Genomic DNA, 22,543 nt, shown 5'->3' with positions numbered 1-22,543 from the left:
GTCTGGGTGCGAGACGAAAGCTGCTTTTTAAAGATAGAAAATAAAAGTACATTCCACGTAGGTAAATGAAGCGCAGCCAAGCTAGGTGAGCTGAGAGAGGCCAGGTCCAGGGTTTTATTTCAAGAACAGGAAGCGAACTGTAAATATTTTAATGTTAGTTTGCCCATATGTGTTCTGAGATCACAAAGAAGGGAGAGGAAACTTCCAGCACGTGATGTCAGAAATGTTTAAAAAACAGAATGAGCTACGAAACCAGCTGCAGTCCACCACGTAGATCACTCTTGTAATGTGTTATGGGTCCATTTCTCCTGGAATAGTCTGAACTGAAGCAGTTTCTCTGTTTTGGAGATTTTGTAGTTAATTTTAATTTTAGCTATCGTTTGGAAAAAGATGGGCTGTCTGTGTAGATATGAAGTATAGTTTTTCCATAAAACAGAAGTTTATTTTGTATTAAAAATACCACTGTACTTGTTTTACACCATTTGTATACACGTGGTGATATTAATGCTGAACTGTACAATTCAGGAATTAAAATGTGACCCTGTAATTCCATAATTACTGCTTTTGTTTGGTTTGTTGTACACGGTAAGTTCACTCAGGATTTTAAGTGCGGTCATCTCCCACCACTCGTTTAGAATAGCTGTTGTGCCGTTGTGTTAGTGACTGCTTGCTACGAGGGGACACGAGCTCTTCCCACCTCTGAGCCAGGTGCAGCTGGATGGCACTCGTGTGGACCTGGGGATGGCGGTGCTGAGCCCTCAGCTCTGGACGTGGAGGATCTGAATTTCCCTCACTGCTCCAAGCAGAGCTGCCTGCAGTACTGCTGCTGCGTGCTTGCTCTCCCGCTGACCGCCGTCTCTTTTTCTTCTCGAGTCTTTTCTCCATCGGTAAAGATGATAAACCACCTCCAGTGCTACTCAAGCAGCAGCTGCACCGTGTGCCTTTACTAACCTAAGGCTGAAAGACTGTTACCTGGCCCGTGGACCCAGGCTGTCCTGATGCTCTTTGAACAGCTACCCAAGGCAGCTCCTCAGGCTCTGACTGAAGCTCACTGAGCTCGCTCAGTGCTCCTCACCACGTCAGCTCTCTCCTCAAGTGCTGTCAGGAGCTTAAAAAATGCTTCAGACCAACACGAGTCTTTCTCCAACAGCAAAAACAAGAACATCACCAACTTTTACAGCTACTAAAAAACTGTATAAAGGGGCATTAAGCTGTGCTGCTCGCATTCCTCTCCAGGTTCCTGTAGAAAGCGGCAGGCAGCACACGAGCAGCTCACGGCTGGGGCTGTCACCTCGCATCTCGGCCCCCAGGGGTCGCCCACAGCTGCTTCCCCTGCACGGATCCTGCCGGAGCCCTTCCACTACCACTCCTTTTGGAAAAGTAAAGAACATCTGCCAACATGTATCAGTTATAAATGCTATTTTAATAAAAAGCTACACGAACTTGAAGTGGTTGGGCCGTTTCTTTTAACGTCAGTTAGAGTTACAGTCAACAGTGTGCTAAGGACACCCTCTCCCCTGCTTCATTTTAAGTCTGCCAAAGGCAAACCAGTAAATGATTTGTTTAAAGACTTGACTTTGGAACCAAATTGCTCTGGTGATGTTCCTAGTTCTTACTTTTGCTTTGTTCTTTAAATTATTCATAGCAAACTTGGATCTAAGATACAGGTGAGCTGCCTCGAAGGTGTGTACAGCAGCGTCACCTCCAGCTCTCCTCACTTCATGCTGCATGAGCTGCTCCTTCAACTACAAGATGGTCACATTAGCACTTCTATGTGAACTCAGACTCATTACAGCCCGAAATAGTAGTTTATTTCTGATATTCTAATGAACCAAGTTCTATAATCTTTAGAAAAAGTTAAGGTTAATCAAACCTGTTTGTTCACATTTTTTAGCTATTATTTTAACAGATGAATATTTGTTGTACATTTGAGTGGGTGAGGCTGTGAAACTGCCTCAGTGCTGAGCACATTCCAGTGAAAATCCGTGAGCTTCCAGCATTCTGGAAAATCCGTTTCCAATGCATTTCAGCACAACTTCAAATATTTTATACAAAGTACAGAATGAGTTGTCCGAAAGCTCTATAAAAACAAGTGTGAGATACTTGAAAACAAACCCGTTCCGTTATTGGTTATAATTTATTCTAAAAGATGCCTATGTTCTTGAGGTCTGCAATGAGCTTCTCACAATTACCGCTTATTAATAACTTCTTCTTTTAGTTTTTCTGCGAGCACTTTCCTCTTCTGCAGTAGTTTTTGCTTCTCTTCTGAAACTTCCTACAAACAAAATGGGGAAAAAAAAACACTGCAATAAATAAACTGCACGACTTCCTAATGCGTACTGCAGCTTCTAATGCTAACTGCTACCCAGGCAGCTGAGCCACGGCAGGCAGTGCTGGCAGAGACCTTTTTTCCTAACCAGGAGCAGCCAAAGAGCATCACTTTCAAACCTGATGCTGCACGGCCACCCCTTCAAACTCGCTTGCAACCCAAAATGATGCAAAAAGTTTCTTCATTTCTTGGGAAGTGGGTCAAGCAGTGTCTTCACTTTACTGGTGCTGCTCAGGAGTTCACCCATCATCGCCAAGGGCGCATCCTGAGCACATTAAAATGCTCAGCAATTACAAAGCACTCGTCAGACAACAAAGTTTCTTATCTTAAGTGGGTTCTCTTTGCTAAGGAGCAGCGATTTGCTTTTTAATAGCGTTCTTTTCTAAGGTTTTCTACTATCCCCCTTATCCACATTGAGAGTTTAAGCATTTCTTTTCACAAAAGTGTTTATCAGACCTGTTATTTGTAACAAACACATCATATTACCATAATTAATGGTTAGCAGAAGGCTCTTTTCTCCTGAAGTCTGACCTACACTGACTGCTTTATCCTGCCATAGGATGCCAGTCTTTATGGCTGTGCCTGCTTTCCTTGGTGCAGCTGACTGTTTTTCCCAGATGTGATTTTCTATCACAAGGATTTCTGTGATCGCAGCACCTCCTGCATGCTAAGGAGCATATCGGTTAATTCACTGACTGACAGTCAGTCCTTGAGTTCATCTCCCTGCCCTGCCCAGAATACTGGGTGTTTTATACATGGCATTTGCCTAACAGATTGAAAAGCAGCAGAAGCCTTCTTTTTCTTTCTTTCTTTTTTTTTTTTTCCTACTGTGCCTTAAGGAAACAGGATTTGATACAAGAGTGGTTCTGTTGTTTTCACTGACTTTCCTTGCACGGAGCACTTGCTGTTACCATCACAGGTTTCACCTCCTTGCACTACACATGCAAGGACAAAGCCCTCTGTAAGAGAGATCTGCTGACTGTCCAAGTTGTAAAGTCAGACTGTGACAAATGCTTCAGTCATTACTGCAGATGGAACCAAGATGGTGACAGGATGACCAGCTGAACCAGCAGCAACACGCCGCAAGCCAACCACTGCTGCTGCGTTGCAGTGTCTACCAACTAGAATAATGGGATGAGGATCTCTTGAGGACACAGCCTTATTACTACAGTCACAATTCAATCTTCTTTCTGAGGTGCAGAACTATCCCACAGAGCTCTCCCTGCCCTTGATACATGGCTGAACAGAGAACACGTTTGTAGCTACTGACCAACATGGGTAGGAGACCGTTCACAACTGTATGTGGGACAAAGACACCATGAAGAATGGAATATCTCTTGTATCTCTACAAATTTACCATTCCCTTTCTTATAATTCTAATTCTTCCACAAATATTTTCTTGTGTTGAAGACAACCAGATAGATGATAGCAGCATCTATTCCTCAGAGTGCCTTGTCTTTCTAAATTGCATTATCTCATCACTTCTACTCCAGTGGCTGATTTGTTAACCAGGGATTTATTTATTTGAAAAAGGAGCAAAACCCTCTGAGATCAAGAGAACTAAGCAAGCTTTTCTATGTAAAACTGGACTTTGCAAAATATTTTTCCCTGTCTTAGATGGAAAAAAAAAAAACAAAAACAGGGATTTAAGGAAGCCCAAGAGTTGGTCAAAGGATTAAAAGAAAGCCAGTTCGTAAACTTAATCAAGAGGATTTGTCAATACAGAGGTGAAATGCTAAGTTAATCATTAACACTTTTAGCCTGTACTCTTCTGCAAAACCCGTGACCTGACAATAGTTCCACTACTCCCACCACTTGTCCTTTAATACTGGTACCACACTCAGCCATACCTTCACTGAAACTGCCTGCCTGTTATAAAGCCATCAGGATGATTTTAAGTATTCGAACCCTTTACCTCTTTAGGAGATGGTTCCTCTTCCTTCTGGTCCCTGTTTGTGGGTGGTATTATATTATTTCTTGACTCTTTCTTTGCAGCTACCAGCATATCTCGTTTTTTCTTAAGGTACTCCTCCCGTTGTCTCAGCTGCTGCTCATCAAGTTCTGGTGCATTCTGGATGTTTTTGAAGTACATTTGGAAATAATACACATAACAAAATTAAGTTATGCATTCATGAAATAAAAGCCTTTACATCAACTTTGCCTCTCAACTTAGTCGCTTGTTTTCAGAAGCCAAGCGAGAACTTCAAGCCACAGCTGTCTTACTAAGAACTTATCACAAGGTTAAAGGCTGAATGCTAAGTTCTAGAATTCTACTCTTAAGAACGGAGTGGTGATCTGAACTCCATGCAAATCAAAGTGCTAAATACCACAAACAGCATGCTGGTTAAAAGAAATGCATCACGATAATAAAAACCGTGATTATAAACGTAACACTATATTCTGTCATTCTAGTTTCTGTTTTGGGGCAGAAGGCATTGCTGGTTGTTTTAAACTTACGTGTCCTTCTGGCACAGCTTTCTGTGCTGCACTTTCTGCACGTTTTGCAGGTGCTCTCTTCTTCGTGTCCTCCTTCCCTCTGGTGGGCTGAGGTGAGCGCTCTGGGCCTTTCTGTGCTGGGCAGACTGGCTTTAAGTCTGCCCTTACAGATTGCCGAGATTCCTCTAAACAGCAACGTCACGTAAAAAAAACAAAACAGTAACACATCAAATAACAAATAAATGGAGGGTTTCCTCTAACATCCAGATCTCTCCTCTGAAGAAGTGGGAGATTTAATAAGAAGGGGAGAAATGTGATTTTATATTCTTTTCATAAAACTTACCATCAAAATCCACTGGTAAGTACTGTATTTACACGACTAAGTAACGCTTTACATTAAAGCACCGCTACTGCTATGATGAATTACTGTGCAGTGCTTGTGTATGGGAACTGCTGAGTCCCAGCCTGACCCACTGATGGAGCACCTGGGGAAAGGACGGTCAGCCCTGGGAGCACAGGTGAAGGCAATTCAGCTGTGTGACCAGAAGGGGTGGAGCCTGGCTGCACCTCTTTTAGACCCCACTGAAGGGCTGACCCCTGCTGGGGAAGGATTTCTCTCTGGAGGTCTCTTTCTGGTGAAGCTTTCCCCTGTGGACCTGGAGCCTTCAGATATGGGTAAGCAATTTTTTTTCCCCTTCTCTTATAGCACCTTTCTATCATGCCAATTCTCCCATCCTATTGTTCTGCCCTATTGCTACAGCTTGGAATGTAATTTCATATGCAATATTCCAGTGAATGGTTTACATTAAGATTATGCCCTCGTTCTCTGTGTTAATTAGGAGTAAGTAATCAGCAGCCCACACAGCATGCTTCAGCCAACTCCAAATACAAGGGTGCTGCTTCAGCTTTCAGCTTCGAAGAACAGAATCAGACAATAGTATTTAAGTGAACTTGTAGGGAAGAGGGAAGAAAGCAAATACTCAAGGTGCAAAGCGTTATGCAGGCCCCAAAACTGGAAGGTCACCTATTCAGACCCACAGCTCAAGATCTCATTTTCAGAACTGATCTTCTCTCTAGGAGAGGATGCACCAGAAGTTGGCTTTGTGCCTGACATCAGCAGAGCTCGGAGGCCCAGGTGGGCTGGCTGGGGGCTGCCAGGGGAGCTCTGGGCAGGGAAGTTCAAACAAGGTTCAGGTGACCCCAGTGCCTTCCTTCCTCAATCAGCTCCCTCACCTTGCCCAAAGCAGCTACTCTGCATGCCACCCTGCTTAGTTCTGGCTGCTTTTTGTTGGACAAGTGCTGCCTGTGTTGACAAACAAACCCTCAGCTGATTCCAGCTGTGCTTTTCATGTCTGCAGATACAAAGGATAATTTTGCCTTGCAATCCCACAGAACTCCACTGTGTGCTGCTGAGGCTAGAGTCAAAGTTTTCCAGTCACCAAGCTGCAGAGCAGCCTATGTCTCTAGAACTTCACCAAGACTTCTCCCAAAGCGACCTACAACTATTTCTGAGTAAGGTAAGCTGCCGCCCCTGCTACATTTTTATTAAAAATGGAGAGTCTTAGAACTGTTTAAATAAACCTGAAAATACTGGTATCAATGCAAAAACACTGAGTACAATAAGAATTTTAGTGCATGCAGTCTTTTTGAGTGTATCTGTGATCCCTGAGTTAAGATGCACAACTGAATGTAGCGAATTATAATTCTGCAGTGATGCACTGTGGGTTTTTCTCAGTAATGTTTAGAAACAAGTGGCATTAGTATTAAAGTATGAGCTGTTTCCTTGGCCCCTAGCAAAGCACAGTAAGAGATGGCATAGCCTAGCTTCACTGACACCGAGTGCAGAGCAAGGTGTTGTTCCCTCAGTTGTTTGTGGGTTTTTTGTTGCAGGAGGCTGCTGTTGTTTTAAGTTAAAGCATGGAATAGTTCAGTTCAATGCTGCTGCTTTCTTCAGTACAGAAAATGACAACTGAAAAAAGCAATGGGAAAAGCAAAGGAGAGAGAATGCTCAAAGCGCAGAAAACAAAGTAAGAAATGTAGAATAAAGATGAAGAATTTGTGTTTCAGTGAAATATGTCCATCTTTTTTGATAAATTGCTTAGAGGTACCACGAGAGCTAAAAGTGCTAGGAAGAAGTCTTTACACCAGAGCTGCCTTCTTTAAAAAGCAGAGGAAAAAAAGACCTAAAGAACACACAGTGCATGCCGAACACCAGAACCAACACTATGAACAAGGGAAACCACTTACCAGGAAGTGGTCCTTTGAAATGTGCTGTGTGTGTGCATTTACACTGTTGCTGTCCATATTGCAAACACTCGAGATGTTTGTGTCCTAGCAGTACCTGTAGGATGTGATCATAGGACCCTCAGTTTCACTTAACCCATGAACCTGAAAAGACACTAAGGAGACAAGGGAAGGAGGGTCGATGGCAGACGTACAAGGAGACAACATCTCAAAGCACTGTAATTGCACTGGCATATAACCTGTTTTTTCCTCTGAGAATTTGTCTGTATGTACACTCATACTGTGGGTGACTAAGCTAAGCAACGCTTTTTGATGTGGGCAAATACTTCACTCTTCTCAAAAGCAACCCCAGGGCCACTCTAGCAGGTGCTGCATCCTTATCCGTGCTGGGTGCAAACACAACTGGCAGGTATCAAGGAAGGGGGGGTGTTTTTGAGGAATGGTAGGAAGGTCACCTGCACTCCAAGGTGCTGTGTGTGACTGTTACTATGAAACTCTCCTTCCTATCTCCTAGCGGTGCAAGAAGTTGGGTGGTCAGTGCACAGGATGAATGGTTTTGCAATCTCATTTGTGAACCACTAACAGGGTTCAACAAATTGAAACTAAGAAAACTAAAACAATTGCCATTAGCTTCAAATTCATTATATAGTAGAAAACTTTTAGAGGTCCACCAAATGAAGTTTGGGATCTTGAAGTGAAACTGCAAAAGATGATGAAAAGGCAAGAGGCTGAAAGAAAAGAAATACGTGCCTGACAAAAGGTGGGGTGCTGTATTTCCCTGACTGAGGACTGTTTTGTGTAAGGGGTCACATTGCCAAGTTGATGCTCCCTTGGTATGGGATACTTCCTCTTCTCAGGTAGGAAAGGCAAGCTACTCTGTTCTGTGCTAAGGTGACTCTTCAAGTGAGAATACATCCAGGATCTGAGAACAGGTGTGGTGGGCAGTGAGGGTCTGGGACCAAACCACATGGAGAAGACAGAGGCACAGAGTGCTGTGCTCCTTCCCAGCGCTGCATGTGGTACTATGCAGAAGAGACTCAAGCTGCGGTTATGACCCCATTATCCAAGATGGAGCTTTAGATGGGAGCCTGTGCTCTGGAGTGAGGTATTAAGAGACTGAAAAGTAGTCTCTGTAGGAGAGTAGTCTGGAAGAAGATTCACAGTATGCGTGCTCTTTGATTTTTATTTTAGCCCTCACCATCAACTGAAACCACTTTTCTAAGGTTATACTGGAGGATAAGCTGAGACAAGCTTTCTTAGTAGCCTTTTGGAACAGGTATGTGTTGCTTGATGCCAGCTCTACAAAGCAAGATGATTCTCAAAGAGCTGCCTGTTGACTTCTCTTCTCTGGTGTTTAAGGAGCATAGAAATGCTCAGCTTCAGCTGAACAGGCACAAGAACAGCAAACAAGTTCTGATCCCAGGCTCCAAGATCCCCTGTCTCTCAAATACAGATTAAGTTCTGCAGATGAGTAATCTAACGGTGCTGTTGAAAGGTGGCATAACTATGCAAAAATAAGAGGAATCAAATCAGGCTAAGAGAAGAATACAAGTACACCTGCAGGCCTCCTGCATTCTTCCAAGAGTGGAAAGCAGAGAATCAGAGTTCAAACAACTGTAACAAAACTTTCCAAGAAGGCAGAAAAGATGAGGGGAAAAAGATATTTTATAAGGTGACACTCTTTTCTTTTATATTTCCTAACATGAAGGACACTAAGTCAGTTTTAAAGAACTGAGGGTCCTACAACCACTTCATGTATTAACGGCCACAAAACAGGAAGTGCCCAAGGATGCCCCACAGGTACTAAAAAGGCTAAAAGTATCCAGCTCAAGTGTTTGTGATATGAGAGCTTAGTGTGAATGCATACAAAGATGAATAATGGACCCATGGAAAAATAACTAAGGACAGTGCAGACTTGCTAAAGTTGGAACTGTATTATTGAAAGTGATCTCAGAATATCAAGCTACAAATTTTTCACAAACTCTCTTTAAGAATAAATTCCACTGAGATACAATGCTTGTTCTTGAGGATCACGTGTGTGTGTGTTGCACATCTAGTATTGAGCTTTCTCATAAGATTACCTAATGATAACTTTGGAGTATCTTCAGAACCATCAGCTCCCTCAGTAGACTCCTTAACTTTTACAGTTTCTCTTGAATCTCCTGGAGAACTGGTCACAGCTGGTGATTTGCATTTAGCACGTGCCTTGAATTAAAACAGCAAACAAAACCAAGCATTACAATTCCCACCACTGTATCCCAGGCATTAAACTTCCAATACACAGGAAACTCTTGAAAACTCCTAATTAAAATGGTGTTGTTTACACTACCTATATTGCATTGACAAAGTGAACAAAGCAAACTGCTTATTTTGTTTTACTGGTAGGAATGTTTGTACTGGCTTATAGTTATGAGCTTCTCTGTTTATTTTAGTTCAAAACTTACTCTCTAACCAACAGTCAAATTGAAAACATTAGATAAATTGACATTTTTCTTTCCCAGCTACAAATGGGTGACTTAGGGGTTTTTTATACTGTGCTTTGCTTGTGACTTTCCAACAGACCTCCACCCACCATAAAAACATGTCATATAGTAAGAGGACTTAGGAGTATGCACTGAAGTTAGAAATAAATAATCACCTGAATGGAAGTAACAGGTTGGATGATTTCTGATGCTGCTTTACTTCTATGCTTATCTGAGAAATCTTGACCATGCAATCCACCCCTGAAAAAGCTGGAAATTGCCCAGAAAATGTCTCTACTATTCATCAGCTCTCTGATTCGTGCTTTTCTGTTGAGTTAAACTGAGTGAATTTCTATTAATTCTGTAGCCAGACTTCCTGCCAATGCCTTCCAAATAAGTTCTGCATTATTAAACTCTTATGGTCTGGTCCTGTGACTGAAAGGAAGTGGCAGAAGGCATCCCAATGGGATCAGTCATGCTAAGGTAAGCTGAAATAGTATTTTCCACGTGCTCTTTGCTACAGTTTTCTATGGATAAGAAGGTTTAAGAATTCCATCTTAGAGCAAATAGAGCTGAAGTACCAAGTTTTATCTTTATCAAATATGCAGAAGAGTCTTCCAATAAGTAAGTAGTTTGGCTGACAGAATTACATGTCTTCAAAAAGAACCACTAAATGGAATTAGATATCGTAAACTCTCAAGTGCAGTTCATGAGGTACAGCTCCGTGCATGCATTTCTATTCCAAGAAGAAACAGTTCAGTGGCTAGGCTGAAAAATGAGACACTGCTGTAATCTGGCACGTTTATCAAGAATACTGATATTCTTGGCTGGCCTGTAAGGATTTGGATAAGCCTGTACCTTAGAATATCATTTGTTAAAATGAGACAGAGAGCTTCTAGGTTTCTTAGAACAGGTGACTCATTTCCTGGAATGCATCATTGTAACATAGGAAACAATGTTTTTTCACCCTTTTTCTGCAGTGTCAGAGGACAGCAGAGGTTACTTTGGTAGAATTTCAGTAACATGACTATCATCTGCATGTGTCATGGTCTGACCTAAGGAACAAGCTTGGAAATAAAGTGGAGACCTCTGCAGTAGTTATATTTGGCCTCCAGGTAGTTTCCTCTGTCAATCAGGCTGAAGAAACACAATGCTTTCTCTTTTCAAATTTACTAGGCTCAATTTCCTATGATGGAAAAGAACAGAGAAGCCATTTTGCTCCCTTTTTAAACGGCCTACAATTCGAGCTTTTTTGTATACTTGAAATGTATTCTCCTGTTGAAGAGGAGATTTACTGACACATTTTCACTGTAGAAACTACAGTCATTGTAGCTGCTGCTGCCTCCTCAGAGAAGCCTTCCTCAGACTTCAATCTGCTTCTCAGTTGCTTAATGACTGGCAGTTCAGCCAGTCCCCACTTACATTCAGTTACCTGAGTGATGGTTTCGCTTGGAAGGGATTTCTAGTTCCTGGTGATTAGGTTCTGGCAGCGCTGGGCTGACTTAATGAGTAACTACAGTGTCTACGAAGCAATCCTTAACATTCCTGAGAGATTAAGAATGCTGCAGTCACTAAGAAGCTTATGCTTTGAAGTTTCTTTGATCTTGACAGAATTGGTAATTCAGATGTTCTCTAAATCTGAAAGGCTGACACCCGTTGCCAGAATCTTACAATTCAGGTACTAAAGGAATATGCTTATGAGCTGCACCAGATGACTGGTAAATACTGGTATTATACATGGCATTAACGTCAACGATACCATCAAGAAAAATGTAGACAACAGAACAGCCCCTTCAAAATGAAGACCTTATTGACAGAGCTTTTATTTGCTTAGGGTGGCATGTGCTGCCTTGGACTGATACAGTTGATGCCTGGGACGAGAATATTCACAGCATTTCTCAATCCTCAGCATAAACCATCTAGAAAGATAAGATACTCACTTCTTCCATCCGTCTCCTTTCTTGCTCTATTTCATATTCTTCCTTAGATTTCCTGTAACACAAGACATAAGTCGAGACTTCTTTGCTACCAATGATTTCTACGTAAATTCAGCATTGCTTAAATAGCTGGGGACTATCAAATCAATTGTTGGATATGTGAGCAAGTGTCCAAAATACATAGGCAGTGTCTCCTATTTATTTCCACAGAAATGACAGCAGATACAACGGAGCACAACAGCACAATTTGGTAAATTCTCAGCTACAAAACGTTATTTTTCAATGCAATCACCACTAAGCAAGCATTTTCAGCAGCAATGAAAAAGAGCTTGTGTTCAGTGCTCCTAGAAGACTTCATGACTGTCCAGAACACGGCTACCTTCCACACTGCTGTCACCACTGCTGATCATCAAGCAATTCACTGTGCTAATATCTAGTGCCTGGTCTCCATACACATTCAGCCAGCATCTACAAGTTTCAGTGGAAGCAATTTTTTTTTCTGCATAAAGGAATCCAAGGATGCACCTTGGCTTCATATGTGCTTCTGTATCAAATGCCATCTTGCCAGAGTGCCCCTCTGCTGCCATCTGTCACTCAGCAACAAAATATAACTGGATATTGCTGGGAAGGTTCAACCTCTACTGCTGTACTACCACCATCTGGCTGTGATGTTGTAGGCCAGCATCATAACACAGCAGGCATTTCTTCCAGAGCAGCCTACGTATTTCATGACTTAAATGAAAATGCATTCTTGAAAGAGAAAATCATGATAGACATGCAGAACTCAGTCCTCTATCTCTCCCTGAACTAAAATAATTGTATATGAATTTCCAGGGCTTATCTATCTATCCACTGATTGATTTGCTAAAGGTAGAAACGCAGAGGGTAAATATAATAATATAACCCAAATGTATTAATATGTTATTATTTGTTTATGATTCTTTCTATATGGGTGAACTGGGAGTGGAGGAGAATCTATGGAAGTTGTATCAGTCACATGCATCTTAGATGACAGCAGGAGACGCTGAACACAACTAAGGAGGAGGCTGTGGAAATGAGTAAGGACTACTGCAGAAGCAGAATTTGCCTTTCCAAGGCTTTGAAGGACACAGAACAAAGTATGGTATCCTCGTTAAGGAGTAACAAAGCTGCTTTAAGCAGTGTTGATCGTATATCTCCACTCCTGGGTTAAGAGTGCTCACAGAACAGCTTACAGCTTCCTTTGTCCAAAGTCACTGGACACAGCTCTGCCTTGAGATTCAGAGGACAATGGAACCAGTGGGGCTTTTAAGGCTGCACATCATTTCATGAATCACCAAGATGGTTCCACCATGGCAGAGTGGTAATTCTTATGTCTTTAGATAGCCTTGATCACATCCACTGTCTAGCACAATTCATTTTTCTCGTGCCATCTGAAAGCAGTTTCCCAGAAAAGGCTAGAAGGTCTATATCCTTCATTATAAAGGCTATATAGGTCCTATATCCTTTTATTTTCCAGGAAGGTGGAAAGTAGGACTGATTTCTTATTTTACCTTAGAACCTCCCTGAGTATTTTCATTTCTTCTTCTTCAATTTCACTGAATACATCAGAACCCTCTGTCAAACAGTCAGGCAACACACCTACCAAAAAATAAAAGTATGCAAAAAGCATGCTTTACTCTAAAGAAAGTTATTTCGAACTCCACTGGCATCAGTGTTCAGACAAAGATGAGAAATAAATCTTGTTGAGATAAAGGAGAGAAAGAAAAAATGTACCTAATCCTTCCTTGCTGTAAATTGTTTACAAAATGATTCTAGATCCTTGTTGCAAGTAGCAAAAAGGCAAAAGTCTCTGACATAAAAAAGGCTTTGCTATCTGAGGGCAGAACATACAGCACAGTCTGCACTGATTGTCATATGCTATTTCCTGCAGACTACAAACCAACCATGGTTAATTAAACCATTTTCTAATCTAGGTGTTGCATTAAACTGAAGTATTCTCTGGAAAAAAAACACACACCCAGTGAGACAAAACAAAGGAATAACACAGAAGACATGGATGAAAAGAGGGAGAAGATAAAAAAAAACTTCTAGGAACATCAGCAGAGCAGTAGAGTTGGGTGTAAAGTTCTTCTTTTACAGCACTTATCTATTACAATGATGAAGGCCAAACTTCTGCTCTGTCCATAGATTTTTTCCTGTGCAAATGCAGTGTGAACTGTAGGGCAGGCATGACAGACTGCACTGAGCTCTGCAGCAGAGCACTATCACTACTGATGAACTGATGCAATTAACACTCAGCAAAATTCTCTAGCAAAAAACAGATCAAGTTTCACCCAAAATTTTATAGAGTTCACCATCTGTTACTTGAAAAAGGAAAATAAACTGCTGTGTCTGAGAATATAATCCAAGAACTAAAATCCTGGTCTCAGTAAAACCAGCTCAGTGTTTTCCCTTAACTTAACTTCAACTCCAGCACTCTGTTTTCATTTATAACTGGATTACACAGTCTTAAAAAAAAATAAATAAATAAATATGAGGCTTTTTGTTTTCTTTTCTACTTCTTACCATTTCTTTCTTTCATGACTCTTATGGCTTGCAATTGCATTTCCATATTTTTCTGTACCATCATTTTTTTAAATAGTCTAAAATCTTCTGCTGCCAGCACTGTCTGCAAAATGGCCTGTGGGAGGAAGGCATATGCAAATTAATTAAAATACAGAAATCAAAACCTTTTCAGTTTGCTTGAAATTATATTAAAATTTACATTCTGTGGAACTTGATGTTAATAACTCTATTTCATCCTTTTATCTGTCTGCTTTTTCTAGCTATATAAGTTGAGCTGGTAGGTAAGAAAAGAATTTGATGGTTTATTGCCCTTGGATCATCATGGCTACATATTATCATAAAGCCCGGAAGGTTTCCCAGTGTAAGTTTACAACCACAATTTGTTGGATTTCTTGAACAAATCTGTAAGCTTGAGAAAGGAATGTGCGCCCTGACAAACCTTGCTGGAGGAGACATTTCAACAAGGCACTTCACTGGCAGGAGGAGCTCCCACTTCTCTGCCCCACATACCTGAGACAATTCCTAAAGATAGCTTCCAGCAGGTGAAGCAGTACAGAATCAAGCCTTGTCTCCCCAGGGCAATCTCTGTCTTACAGATTTTACTGTTTTATTACAAAATTGGGGGAAAACACCTTTTGCTTTTGTGTCTGTTTTTCTTAATCTTCAAGTTTTTCTGCTACTACAAATGGACTGAATGCCACCATAAAGCTGACAAATCTGCACATAAAGGTAGGTGGCAGACATGCCTTTAAGCTTAGAGGTTTGGTTTAGAAAGTATAAAGCATGGAAGAGAAATCTCAAAAGAGTGACAGCACACAAGTGCCCGCTGCTGTTTCAAAGATGCATGTTTTGCTGCTCAAAGTTCACAATATAAACAGGCACATTAGGTTTTAGAACGTTGAAGTTTTAAAAAGAAAGCTTTTCCAACATGTATGTTTGCATGTTCAAACATACATCTGTGGAAAGACAAAGCTAAAACATTAAATCTATGCATTCCTTAGCAAAGGAAAATATACCTGCGAAGTGTGAGTCTTTGCAAGAGGAGATGAAAAAGCTTCCTGAAATTTCTCTTCAGTAATGCCAACTTCTGTAAGATAGCCTTCTAATAATTTTTCGACCTGTAAGAAATATAAGCCTTACTTTCTAGGAGATTTTCCCCTAAGAATCATGGTGTTTTTTGCCCATAGCTCTGTCTTCTTTCTTGCTGCTGTTGTGTTTTTTTAAAACTCCCAGAGAAATCACTGCAATAACATCACTGCTTTCTCTGATGCTTCTGGCTTATTTGCTTTTATAAGCCGTCCTAAATCAGTGCCGATTTTTTTTGCTGAAACTGGTCACTGCTTAACTGAACCTCTCCAGCCTCCAGGGACCTCACCTCTCTACCTTCTCTCCAGACTCCCAGCTGATATTCCTCACCATTTGTACTTATTAAGTAAAAGGATTTTTTGGCCAGTCTGTGCATCCAAGGATCCATCTTCAGGATCACAGCAGAAATCACTGCTGGCCTATACTCACTCCACTCGTGGTTCTTGACATCAAGAACTACCAAGCCTTGTTATAAGGAAACGTTTTAGAAAACTGTGTGCATTGATTGTAAGTATTTTCAGCATGCTCCAAAAACATTCTGTATTTTATTCTGATACTTGAAATAAGGTTTACCGATCTCATAAGGAAACAAGTTTTCTAACGTTGTGCTGTTTGTCCTTAACTTTCCACATGTGAAGGCTCTCCAGCTCATAACACATTCTAGCTAGCCACAGCACTCACATTAAGGACAAATAGGTAAGGCTGTGTAAGAAAAAGTAACATTTCTGTATATCTGTGCTTATGCCTCAAAATGCACAGATGAGCATGACTCAAAGAATACCTAAATAACACTCATGGCATGCAGCATTAGTAAATTCCGAATAACAAATACAGCACAACTAGAAGTTTATCCACATACTACTTCAACAGTGCACATTATTTCTTAGAATTCCACCCCAGCAGTGAATAACACTCACCAGTGCTTGGTATTCCTGATAAATTTCTGTGTAGGACAACTTGCTTTCCTCTTCATCATCAAAAACTGGAAAACACACATCTCTGAGTCAGTGTTTCACATACCTGTACTTCCAATACCAGTGCCACAAATTAATTTTCCATTTAAAGTAAGACCGACCTTTACAAGCTAATACTTTTCATCATGTGACAAGACATGATCAGTAATAAAAACCTATTTTTTCACACATTCAGGCTACCCACGTACTTGTGGCAATTTATCCTAACACTGCTAATTTAATACTAGAAAAATGCATTTTCACAACAGAAGAGATTCCTAAGCAAGCCGAGGATTCGGCAGATAGATGCATTAAGAAGTAAGATTTAATGTAAGAACTACCATGTGAACTTGCATGAGGTTGTTCTAATACGGAAGATGACACTGAACCAGGTTATTTGTCTCTGCATACATTTAAATGAAGGCTGTGCTAATGACTTGAACTTTTATTTTAAATGCTGTTCACTAACAAGAAGCCAGTGCGATGCAGGAAAGAGAGATCGTGCTTGCAAAACAATTGAGAGAGAGTCCCAAAGAGAAGATCTGGTGCTGGTCATTTACTGTTACTTGAACATTTTATCTACCACGGTCCAGACAAAACGGGAATCCATGCAGCAGGTGCCATTATTATCCATGTAGACTCACATTAACAACTTTTGACTGGAAATACCAAGCTAATGATTTCTGTAGCACAGAATAGAAGCAGCAGAAAGCAAGAGAAATGGAAGACTGGGGGTTTTACACTTACATTTACAATTTGCATTTTTATCATGTCAGCAATGAACAGAAGTCATGCAAAACCCAGCAATTAAAGCAGAGGCTTATTAGTAAGACATCGTCAGTTCCCCTCAAGATTAGCCACTCCACCTTGGACAAATCACTGCCCATTTGCATGCTTTGAAGTCATCTGAAGAATAGGAATTCTGCTCACAAACTGGTGAGCGGGTAAGATTTTTTTTCATGTGCCATCCGCAATGGTGATGGTATTTGTGTGACAGAACTAGTGCAACTCTCCCAGTAATTCAGAGTGACTCTTGGAAAGATTATTTTCCAGCTGCAACAACACTGAGGCAACGTCAGTCAGAACCCAGACTGTAAGATGGTCGTTCCTAACAGCTAGCATTAATTCATTACAACCTACAGCAAATACAAACATCTAATCAAACAGTTCTGGCCCTCTAAATAACACAAGGAAGCTTGCTTTTCAATAGATAGAATTTGGAAGGCCAGCAATTGCTTTTGTTTCATTTCTCCACCTAGGAAAATGTTTTTTTCCATATCATTTCATTACAAAAAAAGAGGTTTTACAAGTATACAGCAATACATACAAATGGTAGAAAATGCTTGTTTCACAAAAATAGTACTATAAATCCTACTCTTAAAACAAAACAGCTTCTATGTTAACCACCACATTACAAACCCAAGATGGTGAAGATTCTTAACTCCTCTGTTGTCTTCTGCATCTCCTTCCCTCTGGGGATCTCTGTGATAGCCTATGCAGGCCCTAACCTTTGTCTTTATGTCTCCCTGCCCTTCTACCCCCTCCTGTTCCTTACCCCTCTGAACACCCCGGAGGGCTGGCAAAAGGACCAAAGGGACTCCAGGTCCTCCTCCTTGCACAGTTCCAGGACAACATGGAAAGCAGAATGGAAAGCTTCCACAAACTGCTGCTTTCAGAGTCTGAACAAAAAGGATGAAGTGAAATGTCAAATAAACCAAGTGAGGTCAACATCCTCCTGTGTTAAACTGCATTAAGGAATACTGTGTCTGAATGGGGATCCTGGATTTTCTCAAGTTATGTCTTCTAAATCATGTTGTGATCTTTTTCCTCTAGGTTTTGGCTCTGAGTCTTTGGTCATCGAACAGGAAAGACCTGAAGAACCCAATACACCAGGACAAGATGGGAGACCCAGACGTCCTTGGAGACAAACTCAGCATTTTCCTGCTAACACTGAAAACCATTGCTTGCAAATTCCTCAAACAGGGTGACGGCTATGTGAAGTTTGAGTCCTCCCTGCTGGGACTGAGCTGACTCATCTGCAGTCACAGACCCAGTAAGTACAGGAGCTCTTCTGTTCCTACCCCCAGTCCCACCCCCAACCGGGAGTCAGTCACCTGCTGCTGCTTTTTGTACCCTGTCTTTACCCTCCAGTCTTCGACATCATTGTCAAGCTCATCTATTTACAAAGCAATATTTCAATTTATACCTTAGAATATCTGAGTAAAACAGAAAAGCCCCCACCCTTTAAGGCATGTCCACAGGCTGAGCTTGAGTTCTGAAGCCACAGAAATGGAAATTAATGAAGCCACGAGAAATTAGTCAAGTCCCCAGAAAGAGGGAAAGAGAAAACAAGCAATTAGCAACAGATACAACAACAGTAGGATCACTCCTACTAAATGCAATGTTAAATAAACATGCAAAATTCAGTAATATGCAACTAAATATGCAAAATAATTGCACACCCATTACTAAAGCTTGAACTCTAGTTTTGACTAATCAGAAATTGACACTTAATTGAAATGATGCCTTTTTTTTTTTTTTTCTTCAGTCCGAAGGCTTTGGACATTTTGAGAACAAAAAGAATTCTGCCCCAACAAAACACTTCAGTAACAGTGGTAGAATTAGCACATTTATTGAAAGGAAAAGCAAACAAGCGCTGAACTGCAATTAAAAGTTTGCATTTCTTCAACTGTGCTTCTTAGCAACCCTAACACTGCAGCAACACTTCCTCAGCCTTTTCTTTTTTCTCAATAGCTGCTGGGAGTTGTCCAAAGAAACCCTGGAAGACCACTTGCTCCCATTTCTCTACTTTGCTCCTCTAATTTCTTACACAGCAACAAACTGGCAGGGGGCCATTATATAAGCCCGCTTCATGGAAATTTACAGAGGTTCCATAAATCTTCTTACTGCCAGTAAATTCCACTCAACCTTCTAAGGAGAGATCACTGCTACAGAGAGGGATAATGCACACCCTGATTCCTAAAACAAGAGAGGCAGCTCCCACCTATCCCACCCACTTCACGGCAATCAAAACGCCTCAATGGCAAGAAGTCTGAGCAGACACTGAGGCAAAAGCTCTAGCCACGCTTTTTCTGTTGCTTCCATGTGGCAGACTGGTAACTTTACCCGACCTTCTCATTTACCAGTGTATCAGGGAAAGGTGTGAGTGCCCACAGTGATCTTCAGAGGTCACAAAGGGTGGAAACAATTTCCAGATTCATAGCAGCCCTCGACACGAGCTGCTGCACAGCACAAGGTGACAGCGCCGGGAAGCCTTTGTGTCATAATGTCAGTGTTTCAGTGTTAAAATGCATCGATGATGGCTTAAAGGATTCTCCTCAATCAAAGCATTCCTTTTATTGCACGCTGAGAAACTCAGGATAGGTGACTGTAACCAGGTTTTTATTTTATAACATACCTTCACCATCACTGGGGGTTTTCCACACTCATACCTGCTTGAGCAGGTATTTCACCCAGCCCTCCCCATCCCACCCAGGACACTGAGGCTTTGGGGTGACAAAGAACGGCCCGTTCACCCAAACCTCCAACAGCTTTCCCAACCTCTTAATATGTGTTAGTTTTCCTTCATATCGTTCTCCTGGTTAAAAACGCCCTGTTCTTAGATACAGCTGACTGGAGCGAGCCGCTGCTTAAGCACGGCAGCTCCTCGGGTGCGACCCGGAAGGACCACATTTTATTCCTCGTACCACAGAGCGATGCCTTCAGCCCCTCAGCGCTGGGGTCCCGTGCCGGCCTACCTCACCAACCCGCACCGAAGCGGGGTCGCCCGTCCCGCCCGCCCGCCAACCCGGCTCCTCCGCCAGGAAGGGCCTCAGCGCCCCGCCGCTCACCCTCGCATTTCTGCTCCATGAACTCCAACACGGGGACGGACCAGGCGGGCCCGCGGAGGAACCCGGCGATGCTGTCTACCACCCACTCCACGTCGGCCTCCTCCTCCTCCGCCGCCATGGCCGGGCCACCCAGAGCGGCGCCGGGTTTGGGGATGGGGGTCGGGCGGGTGGTGCGCGCACGCCTCACCACGGCAACTGGCGTCACGGCACCACCGCGCGCTCCCGCGGAGGGGAGCGGGGCTGGGCGCGTGGGGAGGGTGGAGGGCAGAGGGCTGCCCTAACGACCTACAGCCGTAATCAGATCATGGCTTTAGGGGAGGGGCGGTCAGCAGCCGCAAATGCGGCGGCATTAAAAGATAGAGTGGAAACGAGGCCTGCAGTGAGGTCGCCGCGAAGCGGCGCCGCGATCGCTGGAGAGACTGCGCGTGCAGCGGGGCTGAGGGGAGGGACGGCAGGGCGGGAAGGCGGGCGCGCTCCCCAGCCGCCTCAGCCCCCCGCCGCCTCAGCCCCCAGCTCTGAGCCCGCTTTTTTTTCTTTAAGCGACATTAATTTAATTTCAGCCACTGTCCTCCCCCGCGGCGCGGCTGAAAGGCTGGAGTGCCCTCCTTAGGGTTTAAATGTATTCCCCTCCCGATGCTTTGCTGCTTCTGCGTAACTGATAAGTTGGGATGTTTTCTTACACGCGAGAGATTTGTTTTTAAAACCCAAACGCCTACTTTAAGTGTATTTATCTGTCGCTTTTGGTTTTTGCTCAAATAGTGTCACCATCCTGGTTGCCTCAGGCGCTATTCTTGTTCTTAATTAAGAATATCTCTTGTAGACATTGATGAGATTTTACCCGCACGTAGATACAGTGCTGCGTGCCAATTAATTTATTATCGTCTCAAAGAGAACAATTCTATGCTGTCCTCACTACCTGGTGTGGTGCACAAAGCTCCTTTATGGTAGCCCACCAGTGCTTCCATCTCTGCAGTCGGTTCTGTGGTCTGATGCCGTGTGTAACATAAAGGTACAGCTTGCCTCCTGTAGGACAGCCACTTCAGATTTGATGGTTGGCATGGTTCGATTACTAATTCAGACTTCCATGGTTGTACAGTATGTTCACTTCTTGCACACGCAGCCCGCTGTATAGGAGTAGCATCGTTTTAAGTTTGCTCAGTAGCTGCCAGCAGTCACCTGTGTTAGACCAACTTATGTTAGCTCTATTTACACTGGTAGAGAGCATTGTCATTTTTCTACAGTCTTTTGTGCTTTTTTTCTAAAGCCCTTTCTGCGTCTTGCAGTGCTGAGCAACTAATGTTTCTAGAAAATAAGTTGCTTTATGAGGAGTGTGTTGCACCTTCACTGCAATGATTTCTTCCCTTAGCATCCCCACCAAGGCCGTGATGAAGGTGGCCCTTCCAGCGTCAGGTAATGGACAATGTGACACCACATCCCCAGCTCAGCTCTTGAAAGCCTTTCTCAGCACCCACATGGTGCTGACAAGTCCTTGCTTGATGCTTGATGACATCTTTTGCAAGGCAGAGGCAGTGAACACCCAACAAAACTGGCAAAATCGAATAGTGTAGGGCTCAGACCATAATAGCCTGGAATTTTATGTATTTCTCTTCCTTCAAATGATGTAGATAAGAACCCATAACATAAATGTACACTTGGAAACTCAACATTATCTAGCACTCAGATGTGACTTTGCAAAAAGTGCAGCGTATATTTCAAGACACTTAGTGAATTGCCCATCATATCAGAGAGCTCACAAAGTCTATCTCATTTATCAGAATTAACTCAAAATCTTGCGAGTCTCATAATTTCTCAAAAAGCTACTGATACTGACGTGAATTGTACTAGAGATGTCAGAAGGCACAAACAAATACACTGTGTGCATCCCAGAGCTGTGCACATATCAGTGCACGTGGGTGAATTTTATGTCGTGCCAAAAACATGTGTTTTCTTGCTTCTGTTAACAGTATGCTTGCCTCTACTTGTATCAGCTGAAATGTTTCTAATACACAGTTCTGACAGTGGGAAAAAAATGCTTATACTTTCAGCACAGGTCATCTTATTTTTCACTTCAAATTTGTTGCATAACATTTAAAGCATTTCTGGAAATTGCTGAGTAATGAGTATGAGGGAATTCTGACCACTGTAATCAAAACCATTCTTGCACTTCACGTGAAACTGCCAAATGTGATGTTCTGCTTTCAGATCTCAGGGGAGCACTCTATTTTGGGGTTTTTTGTTGTTGATAGCATGAAAGGTAGAGGAGGAAATGCTGTCCTGTCTGCTTCACAAAACAGCAGTTACTGCTTAATTATCTGTCCCCTCTGTACGCATTGCTTTGGAAGACATTTTGACATACTCTCGGGTCATTGCGTTATATATACACTGGTGAACAAATGTGACAAGCCTTTCCAGTCTCTGCATTCCACTGAATTCTTTATGTCACCCAATTCTTTTCACCTTCAATAGGTTCCACTCATATGCACAATGCAGTGAATCACAGAATGCCCAAAACATCTTTTCTTCAGTCTCTTTAGTGGAGGAATCTGAACCAAATCTGAACGTAGTCTGATCCATGGAAATGTTACTAGATGACATCTCATGGGTATAATTGAAGCCTGCATTCAGTGGCTCAACTAACTCCTCTCTTGCATTAAAAAATAAAAATAAAAAAATGCAGTAGCACTACTTGTACCTAATA

The 22,543-nt window shown here is 42.3% G+C and overlaps 1 protein-coding gene across 2 annotated transcripts; it reads right to left on the bottom strand.

Moving 5' to 3' along the window:
* Positions 1-415: 415 nt before the first annotated feature.
* Positions 416-20,294, bottom strand: CFAP36 (cilia and flagella associated protein 36). 2 transcript variants are annotated; one of them, XM_048935403.1, is made up of 10 exons: positions 19,846-20,289; positions 15,959-16,023; positions 14,972-15,073; positions 13,956-14,070; positions 12,941-13,028; positions 11,412-11,463; positions 9,091-9,214; positions 4,787-4,950; positions 4,245-4,400; positions 416-2,275 (listed from the first exon to the last, which is right to left on the bottom strand). In XM_048935403.1, the coding sequence occupies exons 1-10, from the start codon at positions 19,961-19,963 to the stop codon at positions 2,189-2,191; spliced, it is 1,071 nt and encodes a 356-aa protein (XP_048791360.1). In that variant the 5' UTR covers positions 19,964-20,289; the 3' UTR covers positions 416-2,188. The 2 variants fall into 2 exon arrangements, with proteins under 2 accessions (XP_048791360.1, XP_048791361.1); XM_048935404.1 differs by lacking the exon at positions 14,972-15,073 and having other exon boundaries at positions 19,846-20,294.
* Between the last annotated feature and the right edge of the window lie 2,249 nt (positions 20,295-22,543).

Source organism: Lagopus muta, chromosome 2 (assembly GCF_023343835.1).
Source record: "Lagopus muta isolate bLagMut1 chromosome 2, bLagMut1 primary, whole genome shotgun sequence".
Taxonomy (NCBI): domain Eukaryota; kingdom Metazoa; phylum Chordata; class Aves; order Galliformes; family Phasianidae; genus Lagopus; species Lagopus muta.
Note: the sequence above shows the minus strand (reverse complement) of the source record. Positions and strands in the feature narration are given on the sequence as shown.

Excerpts from the sequence above, each read along its gene's own strand:
- CFAP36 (XM_048935403.1), bottom strand. The coding sequence starts at position 19,963 with ATGGCGGCGGAGGAGGAGGAGGCCGACGTGGAGTGGGTGGTAGACAGC. Across the intron at positions 14,071-14,971 it reads CAAAGACTCACACTTCGCAG|GCCATTTTGCAGACAGTGCT; the intron begins GTATATTTTCCT and ends TTCCTCCCACAG. Across the intron at positions 4,401-4,786 it reads AAGCTGTGCCAGAAGGACAC|AATGCACCAGAACTTGATGA; the intron begins GTAAGTTTAAAA and ends AAAAACATCCAG.